Raw genomic sequence first — 11927 nt, forward strand, 5'->3', positions numbered from 1 at the left:
GTTAATATGAATGAATTGTTACAACAGCGCCACCTGCTGGTCAGTTTCCCACCAGTCTGACCAGCAAGTAGTCAAGGAAGTTGTCAGGAGAAAGAAAGAGGCTGCTCTGATGTTCTTCTGCTTAGGAAAGATTTGAGAAAGGTTTCTCAAAAACTATAGAATCATAGAACAAAGAAGGGTAAATACAAAAACAGAATATAAATGAATGCAAAAATATATTTATATTCAAATTCTTTGCATCAAGATTTTCGAGATTTATCATACTATGGCCTAAGAATTCAAATTTGACTATTCGCCACCTAAAACCTGCCGAATTACTGTAGAAGTCAATAGGAGAGATCCAGGGATCAATTTGGAGATGTTTGCAGCCTTCCTGAAATTCCAGTTTTTTCAAATTCGATTCGAGTTTTCGGGTTGTTTCAATTTCCCCGTGTTTTAAAAATTTGATTTTATTAATAAATTTGATTTATTAATAAGATTTTATTATTAAATTCAGATTTCAAATTCATTCAAATTTAAGGGAGTTTAAAAAATTTCACATGAATTAGAAATTCGACTCTTGATAAATGTGCCTCTAAGGGGCTGATTCACTAAGGGTCGAATATCGAGGGTTAATTAACCCTCAATATTCGACTGGGAATTGAAATCCTTCGACTTCGAATATCGAAGTCGAAAGGATTTAGCGCAAATAGTGCGATTGTACGATCGAAGGATTATTCCTTCGATCGAACGATTAAATCCTTCGAAACGAACGATTAAATCCTTCGAAACGAACGATTCGAAGGATTTAAATCCAACGATCGAAGGAATATCCTTCGATCAAAAAAAGTTAGCCAAGCCTATGGGGACCTTCCCCATAGGCTAACATTGAGTTCGGTAGCTTTTAGATGGCGAACTAGGGGGTCGAAGTTTTTTTTAAAGAGACAGTACTTTGACTATCGAATGGTCGAATAGTCGAACGATTTTTACTTCGAATCCTTCGATTTGAAGTCATAGTCGAAGGTCGAAGTAGCCCATTCGATGGTCGAAGTAGCCCAAAAAATACTTGGAAATTCAACGTTTTTTTACTTCGAATCCTTCACTCGAAGTTAGTGAATCGGCCCCTAAGTGTTTCAATAGAGTTTAAAGCATTGTCCCCAAGGCATCAGGATTGAGTTAGTGCTGGGAGATTTCTGAAGAGATGAAATCAAGGAATAGTGTCTTTAAATATGAATAAGCAGATATGAATCACTTCAATATTTTCTGTAAAAATTAATGTATTTTTACTGCTTAGGATGTTTCTTCTTAAAAGTTTAATTTTACATTTGCCGAATAATTTGGTGGTGTTTACAGAACCAATAATGGAGGATTCCCAGCAGTTCAGTCAGTTTTTTTTAGACAATCAAACATTTTAACCAATTGTCACTTTTGTCAAAATCCTTTTTATTTAATTTAATGTGGCAGAACTTGTTTGAGAGCACAGAGTGACGTAATTCTGCTTTCCTAAATCTCCAGCCTAATTGCAGGCATGGCAATTCTAGTCTCCAGTCATTATCATTACCATAGAAGCCAAATGTCACAAATAACATTGATCCTTGGTGACACCTAGGGGCAGATTCACTAAGGGTCGAATTTCGAAGTTAAAAATACTTCGAAATTCGACCCTCGAATTGAAATCCTTCGACTTCGAATATCGAAGTCGAAGGATTTAGCGCTAATCCTGCGATCGATCGATCGAAGGATTTTTCGTTCGATCGAATGATTAAATCCTTCGAATCGAACGATTCGAACGATTTTAATCCAACGATCGAAGGAAAATCCTTCGATCAAAAAAAGGTTAGCAAGCCTATGGGGACCTTCCCCATAGGCTAACATTGACTTCGGTAGGTTTTATCTGCCGAAGTAGGGGGTCGAAGTTTTTTTAAAGGGAAAGTACTTCGACTATCGAATGGTCGAATAGTCGAACGATTTTTACTTCGAATCATTCGATTTCGTTCGAATTCGAACGAATTTAACCAATTCGATGGTCGAAGTACCCAAAAAATACTTCGAAATTCGAATTTTTTTCATTCGAATCCTTCACTCGAAGTTAGTGAATCTGCCCCCTAGTGGTGACATTTTCATTGAAGCTTTAGTTAACTAAATGTGATATTACAACTGATTCTAAACAGACACCTTATGGCAGAGATCCCCAACCAGTAGCTCGTGAGTAACATGTTGCTCCCCAACCCCATGGATGTTGCTCTCAGTGGCCTCAAAGCAGGAGCTCTTTTTGGAATTCCAGGCTTGGAGGAAACTTTTGATTGCATAAAATCAGTTGCATTGTCAAATAGAGCTTTCTGTAGGCTGCCAGTCAACATAGTTGATTGTAGTTCAACAACATCAGCACGTGTGTTTCCAGTTTTGCGAAAGCCCATCCTTGAGGACGTGTGTAGCCCATGCTCTATCAAACTAGTTGGTATTTGACTAAATACAGCCAAATAGGTGCTACACTTCCTTACTAACCCTGTATACCTGTCAATATACAGTACTTCCACCATAGCCACATCATTTTATACCAAGTATCCCCTCCCTACAGATTGTAAGTCCCATAGTCCCCCATTACCTATCAATTGTTTGATAGGTAATGTAGGGGTAGGCAGAAAAGAGGTGCATGCCTAGTGCCCCCCCTACCGTTGCACCCTAAGCACGTGCCTTTTCTGCCTATCACCAGTTGCAGCCCCTGATGTGTCCAGCCAGTGCAACTCATGCAAGACTAAAACCATCACTCTATATAAATTCATCTTTGCATCTTTCACATCACCATATAAAAAAAAAATTAGACGTTTTATTTTTTCTACACAAATGTACAAACCTATATTTCAAATATATACAAACACAAAAATAAAAAACAGAAATAAAGTGGACCCATATTTTATCAACAGTCCTTGGTGGTGCTGCTCTTGCTCTTGCAGGAAAGAAACTGTTTCTTGCACAATGTAAATCATTGTACTTCAGCCAAACTAAGAAAAATTAATGGAGGCAAAACAATTCAAGAAAACACTGTGCCGCAAGCATTCCTGATACCTGTACCATAAATTCATCTCATTTATTATCACACACACACTGCAGACTATATCAGCATTTATAAATCAGCTCTTATATATTTCCAATATTTCATGTTATTTGGAAGGCTCATGACTTCTCGCCTCTGAGTGTAAACTTTTTGTTGGCTGCTTTCTTATCCTAAAAGGAAAGAAAACATTGATGTTCATTAGCCATGAAAGAAATTCCCATAAACAAGACAAAAAAAAACTGTAAACCAAACTTTAGAGCCATTTAAGAAGATAATGGTGTTATAAAGCTGTCAGTTAGGATGTTTAGGCAGACCCGTTTGTAGCAGACAAGGTATTGGCTTTCCATTTATTTTTGACTATTTCACTGGCGAGTGGCTAGGCCAGAGCCTCTACCCAATTCCCCTATCTGGACTTTAATGAGCATTCGTAGAACCACCCATCTCCAATAATATCCCTTTTAAAGGATAAGTAAACCTTTAAAATAAGTGAATGTAAAATTGATGAGGATGCTATTTGTAATGTAAATTTATATTTTTTGATTCCAAGATATTAAGGAATACATGAGCTGTTAATATGAATGAATTTTGTTACAACAGCGCCACCTGCTGGTCAGTTTCCCACCAGTCTGACCACCAAGTAGTCAAGGAAGTTGTCAGGAGAAAGAAAGAGGCCGCTCTGATGTTCTTCTGCTTAGGAATAAAATTAGAAACCTTTCTCAAATCTTTCCTAAGCAGAAGAACATCAGCCTCTTTCTTTCTCCTGACAACTTCCTTGACTACTTGGTGGTCAGACTGGTGGGAAACTGACCAGCAGGTGGCGCTGTTGTAACAAAATTCATTCATATTAACAGTACATGTATCCCTTAATATCTTGGAATGAAAAATAAATAAATAATGAATGTACATTACAAAAGTGCTTAGAATAGCCCCCTCATCAGTTTTACATTCACTTATTTTAAAGGTTTAGCACTGGAGACCAAAACTACATTGCATATTTTAGATGAGGCCTTACCAGTTACTATGACTTAAATTAAGTTATTTAAATTTACTGCTACACATAGCCCCATTGCTTCGACCACATACCCCCATTACTGATAAGTCAGCTGCTCCTCTTCCAGATGCCTCAGAATTTGGCATCAGGCTTGGAGAAGTGGGCAAAAGTTCTGTTAGGCTAAGGACAGATGTCAAAAATAGCCCAGCCTATCAGGAGTTTTGCCTGCTTTCAAAATAAAGCATTGACTGCTGGGACATTGTAAAAAGCAGATGATCAATGATACAGCATAGGCTAGACAGAGTTGTCACAACCAGTGGCGTAATGAGATATTACTGGGCCCCACAGCAAATTATTTTTCAGGCCCCCAAAATGTTTAGAGGTTGACTTGTTTCTCCAATATTTATTGAAATTGTATATGAATTAGGGCCTCATGGGGCCCCTATACCTCCTGGGCCCCCCCTGCAGCCGCAGGGTCTGCTTCCTCTATAGTTACGCCCCTGCTCACAACTTCTCTTTGTTTTATGGAAAGATATATATCCATTTAATGTATTAAATAAGCTAAGATCAACTAATGAGATATCTTTGGTGACCCTTGTCCCACTGTTTAAACATATTTGTCCAATCATTATTTCACAAATTGAACACATTGGTTAATACCAATAACTGTAACACTTCATTATTATACACTACAAAATACAGCCTCAGTACATTTTACATTACATTATGATCTAAATGAACAATGATAGAAAATGACAATACAAACCATTATTCCTTCTCGTTCTAATTGTCAACATTCCCAAAGCAAGAAGAGCGACGAAGAAAACAGCCGTGATGGGGATTGTGATATGTATCATGCGTCTATATTTCGATTCTGTTTTTTTGGGTTTGGGAAAAAGAAGATAAATATAGAAATGTAGTAAAAAGGATAAACAAGTATAAAAGCTGAACAGAAGAGGAATTCTGTAAAAGTAAGATTCAGTCTAAATCAGCTCTTACAGGTTAGAAGAGCCCTCCAAGAGTTTTAACACTGTAATTTGCTGCAGGTTGATTATCATTTTAATCACTTCAAAGATTGTTAGATATTTCAGTTGCAATAGATGAATATAAAGTACCACCGTGGAAATGGCAAAACATCATCCATAGTTCAGTTTAGTCGGAGATCAATAACCTTCTGTACATATGTCTTCTTATATGCTTCGTTTATTTCGATTTTCTTATAGTTTTCTATACAATAAATGGTAGTATGTTTGAGGTATACTCTATGTAAAAAATGTATTCTACCTTGCACTAATACTTGCTCTGCCCTGCACAAACTTTACTATCTTAAATTCTTTATTAAAAATAACTTACTAAGACTATGCTTCCGGTCTATTCAGAAAGGCAAAAGGGCAACATTCACTGTGCAGGATCCAATATGCAATGCTCAACTTCTCCTCCTAGCCCGAGCAAGTAAGTAAAACCCAGAAGTCAACTGTTGTGGCTGTGTAAGAGCTGTGAGCAGTGAAGAGTGTGCTGACTTTATGGGGTCATGTGTAATCCTTCAATTTATAATTGATTTTTTTTACTTAAATTTTTTTGTGTTACTTTTCCTTTAATTTGAAAGTATTTGAGGATTTCTGTGGATAACAAGCTGTGTAATTGTAGGTCACTTGGTGCCTACTAAAGCAAATAAAGTTCTGTCTTGCATAAAAAGGGCATTAACTCAAGGGATGAAACATAATTGTGTCTCTTTATAGGTCCCTGGTGAGGCCTCATCTGGAGTATGGGGGCAGTTTTGGACTCCAGTCCTTAAGAGGGATATAAATGAGCTGGAGAGAGTGCAGAGACTAAGTGCAACTAAACTGGTTAGAGGGATGGAGAATATAAACTAGGCATGCACTGAATTCATTACTTTTCGATTTGGCCGAATCTATCTGAGTCTTTCAGGAAGGATATGGGCAAATACCCATACTGAACCCTTATTTGCATATGAAAATTAGGACAAGAAAGGGTTTTTAAAAACCATTGATACAATGTGTAGGAATAAACGCAATTTCTTTGTTCGAGTGACAAAAAGTCACATGATTTTAAGGATTTAGATTTGGCCAGGTGCTTGGATTCGGCCGAACGATGATGAAAAAAGGCCAAGATTATAATAATCTCAAGATCTATGTTAGTTTTACATATGAATGTATATGTGTCAAATAGAATGTATTACTAATGATATCATCTAAAAATATAAGGGTTGGGAAGCACCCCATTGAAGGTAAAATTCTTTTATTGACACAAGCAAAGAGTAGCAATGTTTTGAGCCTCAGAGCCAATAGAGGCTCGAAATATTGTCAATAAAAGTTTTTGCTCTTCAACCTAGAGAAGATATTCTGCTCCTATTTCCTGTTACTAATTAAATAAACCACAACATTTTATATAATACGTATATATAATGCTCTTGTTTTTGACTAGACACTCACCAAAGGGAAAAACCAATATCTTCTCCAAACTGCTGTGATCCACATGGCAGGAGTAAGTGGCGCCCTCCTCTGGTGTTACCTCCACACTGACTCTGATCTGATAGGTGCCATCAGGGTTTGGCAGGATCTCTGCTGATTCCTCTGAGTAAATCTCATCTCTCCCATTTTTTATCCACTTCACTTCCACATCTCGGGGGTAGAACCCATACACCCAGCAGTGCAGTTTTTTACCCCTGTCTAATTCTAAGCTGGAAATCTTCACTTTAGGGAGAACTGACAAAAGGTTGAGAGATGTTATAGTTATAAGCTAAGTGAAATAAACTCATATACAATTCAATAAAATGATAGGGGGAACATCTAATGCCACTAGAGCATTATGGGTAATTATGACTCATGGCCCTGGGAAATAGCATATAGCAACTTTTTTTTACAACTGATTCTAGCACCATATACTGTGGGTCCATCTAGCCCTAAATCATGCAATTTATAAGATACCGTATATGCTCGAGTATAAGCCGTCCCGAGTATAAGCCGAGGTACCTAATTTTACCTCTAAAAACTGGGAAAGCTTATTGACTCGAGTATAAGCCTAGGGTGAGAAATGCAGCAGCTTCTGGTAAGTTTCAATCAAAAAATTGAGGGTTTCTGCTCCCATTGGAGGTGCCGGTGTCTCGTTTTTGGATGCCGGCGACCATTCTTGGAAGCCGGCGACGTTTTTGCGCATGACCCGAGTATAAGCCGAGGTAGAGTTTTTCAGCATATTTTGGGGGCTGAAAAACTCGGCTTAAACTCGAGTATATACGGTAATGTAATAATAAATTGTTAAACTAGTAAGCAATAAAAGTTACAATATTACTTGCTTCCTCTTTTAAAGTAGAATTCAACCGTTTTAAAAACAAAAACCCTTCCCCCCACCTCACTTAGACCCCCCTTCCCTCCAAATGACTGCGTGGAACTCCGATGCCTGAATCTGGGTCAAGGGGTAAGAATAAAGTTTGGGGCATTTCCCCGGGGGGCAGCTATGCTGGAGGGAGGGGAGGTCTACGTGGATGGAGGGTAGGGTTTTTTTGAAAATGGTTGAATTCTCCTTTAAGGCTGCTGCTCTAGATTTGAGTCTACTTGGCCGCTATGGTAAAAATACCAATGTGGCTCAGGTGTATAATGGTTCAATTATAGGCATAATGATCTTTTGCCAATGAAAAGTGGGAATTTTTTTGGTCAACATCTGTTCATGTAGCAGAGAGAGTTAAGACACAATGCTCATCTGACCAACAGAGGAAACTACAGCTTAGAATCACATTGTCTAGAACTGTCTTAATCTACAGTAGATACCATGCCTAGATAGCTCACAATGTTGCACTAATTAATTATTCCATCTTTTGCTAGGAAAATAAGTGCAGTGATGTGCTGTGAGTTTTCACCTTATTTCTTAGCAATTTAACATTTAGAGCTTAAAAGGAAAGTGTATATTATAATTAAATTCTAGTATGAATGACAGATAGTATGCTGACACAGCACTGTCTTGGGTTCAGTTCTTCCCAGGTTACCATCTTCATGTAGTGTATTTATTCCTTCTATGTTTGTTTTTATTTCTTTCTGCAATCCATGTAAATACTGTTAATTGATTTCTGATTTGAATTTCACTAAATTGTGCACATCCAAATAATGCTGGGAAATACCAAGCATTCTCCAACATATTATAATCAGCTACAGGATGCTGGAAGCTCTCAAGGGGCATTGGACAGCTTAATGCAGGAAGATCCACCAATGAGACTCAGGCAGGATTCGCCATGTTCAGATACAAATCACAGTGATTTTATAAGGGATGTCAACCCTCAATTTTTTTTGCCCAATAAAAGAAAACATAATTCTGACCAACATTGCAATAAACATTCATTACAAAGGTTCTATGGTTTTTAAGTTATTTGTATATGATTCTTGTGTGATCTCCTGGTATTGACCTTGACCTGTTACTTGGCTTTGCCTCTGTCTGTAGCCTTCCCTGGCCTTAGGCTGCCATTTTGTGTGACAGGTATGAACTTATATCCTGAAAAAATTCACAAAAACAGTGTACAAAACTGTAGGAAAAGTCAAAATACTTGCTAGTGGCTGAGGCTTGTAGCGGGCAAAACCAAATTCCAATAACAGGCTGGTGGTCAGGGCTGGCAGGGTTGCTTGCAAAATGCTAAGAATTGGCCATTCTATAACTATTTCCTTAAAAAGTAAATTACCCCTTTAATGGAAACAGAAGATAGTTGTGTGCATGCTGCCAGCAGAGAAATCAAAACCTCCAACTTCATTTGACCACAATGGCCATATTACCCATGGATCAAAAGGTTAGTAAGGAGAATTCAACCTGAAGGGGAAAAAACCCTGTACCCCCACCCCAGGTAGACCTCCCTCCCTCCTCCCCCAGGCTAACTATCCCCCCCCCGGGGAAATGCCCCATACTTAGCCTAGTTGTGTAGAGCGCCCCTTGGGACTCTAATATGCACTTTTATGTCTTTGAAAAAACAGTAATTTTAAAGGAGATCCTTAGTTTTGTTCTGTAAGGAGAATTCAACCTGTGGGGGGAAAAACCTGTACCCCCCCACCACAGGTAGACCTCCCTCCCCCCAGACTAACTACCCCCCAGGGAAATGCCCCATGAGCAGTTGGAGCAGTTTGCCGGTTTGCGACAACTGCGCATACGCGGAATTACACGAAAATTGCTAATCTCTCAGTCAAGTTACCGAGGAGCCAGAATATGGATGCCTGCAACTCCGCTGGAAGAATCTGCGCCGAGGGGTAAGTACAAAGTATGGGGCATTTCCCCGGGGGGTAGTTAGTCTGGGGGGAGGGAGGTCTACCTGTGGTGGGGGGGTACAGGTTTTTTACCCACAGGTTGAATTCTCCTTAAAGAACAAAACTAAGGATCTCCTTTAAAATTACTGTTTTTTCAAAGACATAAAAGTGCATATTAGAGTCCCAAGGGGCGCTTTACACAACTGGGCTACCTAGCAGCCAGGCATTTTTTTCTAATCAGAGGAATATTTAGGTGAACAGTTCATGGTTTTATAAAAATACTGTAACTGCAATCTTTAACATGCATCGAAGCATTTTGGTCATCCTGTGAAACTGGAACGTTTCATAAGTGCCCTAAGACAAGCATATGATCTGACCTTTCCTCTCCAAGTCAGTTGATACATAAGGGAGATACATCTTCATGTGTTGGATACAATCATTCTCCATGTATAATTTATTTATCTTGGCATAATCATAGTGCTGATTCCATTGCTGGGTCATAATCAGAGCCTCTTGTGTTGCAGGAACATACACCACCCTCTCTTTATCCTGTACCATAACCTCCTTGCCATTATATGCAATCTCCTCATATCCACCAATGGTACCATCCTCATTCAGCTTGCAGGCAAACCTCCTCTGGTAGACATGGAAGTCTCTATTACCTGCAGATCAAAGAAATTATGTATGACTTGTGTTGTATGTTTCGTCAAGTGTCTACTCCAGAGTTTCTTTTTGTTGTTTTTCTGTTTTATATTTAACAGTGGTGGCCACCTTCTTTCTCATACAAAACTGCTCTTGCCGTCATTCGCTATGGTGTTCCACAATGTAGAAAACGTATATCTTATACTCATATAGTCAACTCAGAATTTAATCAGATTTGCATTTCATTGTACTTACCAAATGTCTTGTTTAAAAACCCCATTACAAATTCCATTTTATGTTTTTCAATGGCCTCCTGTCTCTGAGCAAATTTTATCTGCATTAGCAGGTGCTTAGCATGGGTACTGAGTGATGGAATAATCATTGATGGTAGCAAGACCTGACCCCGGCGTGTGTCACTGTCGTATCTTCCATACTTCAACCCATCTATATACGCAGTGATTGAATATTGTGGCACATCATGATTATAGAATGATACCAGTTCTATGTCGTACTGTAGAGAATGAAGGCCTATAATAAAATAAACCACAAAGGGAACAGAAAAGATTACATTAATCTGCTTTACAGCAAGAATAACTGTGATGAACCCCCTACTCTGTTCCTTTAAATGAAACTTCTTTTCTTCTAGTCTGAAGGGGAGGCCTCTGGTACGTGATTCTCTTTATGGGTAAAAAGGTCCCCTGCTATTTGTCTATAATGTCCTCTAATGTACTTGTAAAGTCTAATCATGTCCCCTCACAAGCGCCTTTTTTCCCCCAGAGAAAACAACCCCAACCTTGTCAGTCTCCCCTCATAATTTAACTCTTCCCTCCCTCTAACCAGTTTAGTTGCACTTAGTCTCTGCACTCTCTCCAGCTCATTTATATCCCTCTTAAAGGAGAAGGAAAGCCCCAGGGCGCAAAACCCCTCCCCCCCTCCCCTGTGTTGCCCCCCCTCCCCCTCCCTCCTCCCCCCTGGCCTACCTGTCCCCCTGGGCAAATGCCCCTAACTTGTTACTCACCCCTCTGCGCAGGTCCTGTCCACGGAGTTCACAGTCGCCATCTTCTCCCACGCGTGTCTTCTTCCTGCTCTGACCGGCGTCTTTTGGCGCATGCGCAGTAGGAACAGGTACCGGTACAGCTCTATTGCGCATGCGCTGAATGTCACGAAGTGAAATCGGAAAACTTCGTGACATTCGGCGCATGCGCAGTAGAGCTGTACCGTACCTGTTCCTACTGCGCATGCGCCAGAAGACGCCGGTCAGAGCAGGAAGAAGACGTGCGTGGGAGAAGATGGCGACTGTGAACTCCGTGGACAGGACCTGCGCAGAGGGGTGAGTAACAAGTTAGGGGCATTTGCCCAGGGGGACAGGTAGGCCAGGGGGGAGGAGGGAGGGGGGCAACACAGGGGAGGGGGGGAGGGGTTTTGCGCCCTGGGGCTTTCCTTCTCCTTTAAGGACTGGAGTCCAAAACTGCCCCCATACTCCAGATGAGGCCTCACCAGGGACCTATAAAGAGACACAATTATGTTTCATCCCTTGAGTTAATGCCCTTTTTTATGCAAGACAGAACTTTAACATATGAGCATAATATTCAGTAACATGTAAGTGGGCTCTATAAGAGAGAAAAAAGCAGAAAGAGAATACAATGCTCAGGATATTGTTTCTCACCGGCACAATCTACTGCAGAGACCCCGAGGCTGAACACCAGCAACACAATGTAGTTCATTGTTCCCTTTATCCTTTACGCAGAATTCAGATGTTTTCTTACTTCAACTCTGCTCACAACAAATGTCAATGTTTGTGTCAAATATTTTTTGTACTGTTTATTTTGTCAGTTTAACTGGGCAGGGCTTAATGTTCTGTCCAATAAGAAGAACCTTAGGCAGAGTTGCCAGGCAGAAAAAAGAAAGGTTATCTACAGTAACTGGGATAATACAATTTATATGACACCCAATAATGCTGTACAGTGCAAAGCCCATTAAAAGTATATATAGTAAAGGATATACTGTAAGGTACAATAAATAG

At 39.7% G+C, this 11927-nt stretch overlaps 1 protein-coding gene across 1 annotated transcript; it reads right to left on the reverse strand.

Moving 5' to 3' along the window:
- Positions 1-2822: 2822 nt before the first annotated feature.
- On the reverse strand, positions 2823-11693 carry LOC108700607 (major histocompatibility complex class I-related gene protein). Its single transcript, XM_041574486.1, has 6 exons — positions 11571-11693; positions 10160-10432; positions 9640-9924; positions 6479-6751; positions 4792-4899; positions 2823-3204 (listed from the first exon to the last, which is right to left on the reverse strand). Exons 1-6 carry the CDS (start codon positions 11626-11628, stop codon positions 3200-3202), a joined length of 1002 nt encoding a protein of 333 aa, XP_041430420.1. The 5' UTR covers positions 11629-11693; the 3' UTR covers positions 2823-3199.
- Between the last annotated feature and the right edge of the window lie 234 nt (positions 11694-11927).

Source organism: Xenopus laevis, chromosome 8S, assembly GCF_017654675.1.
Source record: "Xenopus laevis strain J_2021 chromosome 8S, Xenopus_laevis_v10.1, whole genome shotgun sequence".
NCBI classification, from domain to species: Eukaryota; Metazoa; Chordata; class Amphibia; order Anura; family Pipidae; genus Xenopus; species Xenopus laevis.

Coding starts and splice junctions, on each gene's coding strand:
- LOC108700607 (XM_041574486.1), bottom strand. CDS start 11,628: ATGAACTACATTGTGTTGCTGGTGTTCAGCCTCGGGGTCTCTGCAGTA. Junction 10,433..11,570: donor CTCTGCAGTAGATTGTGCCG/GTGAGAAACAAT, acceptor ATTTTATTATAG/GCCTTCATTCTCTACAGTAC. Junction 9,925..10,159: donor GTTTTTAAACAAGACATTTG/GTAAGTACAATG, acceptor TTTGATCTGCAG/GTAATAGAGACTTCCATGTC.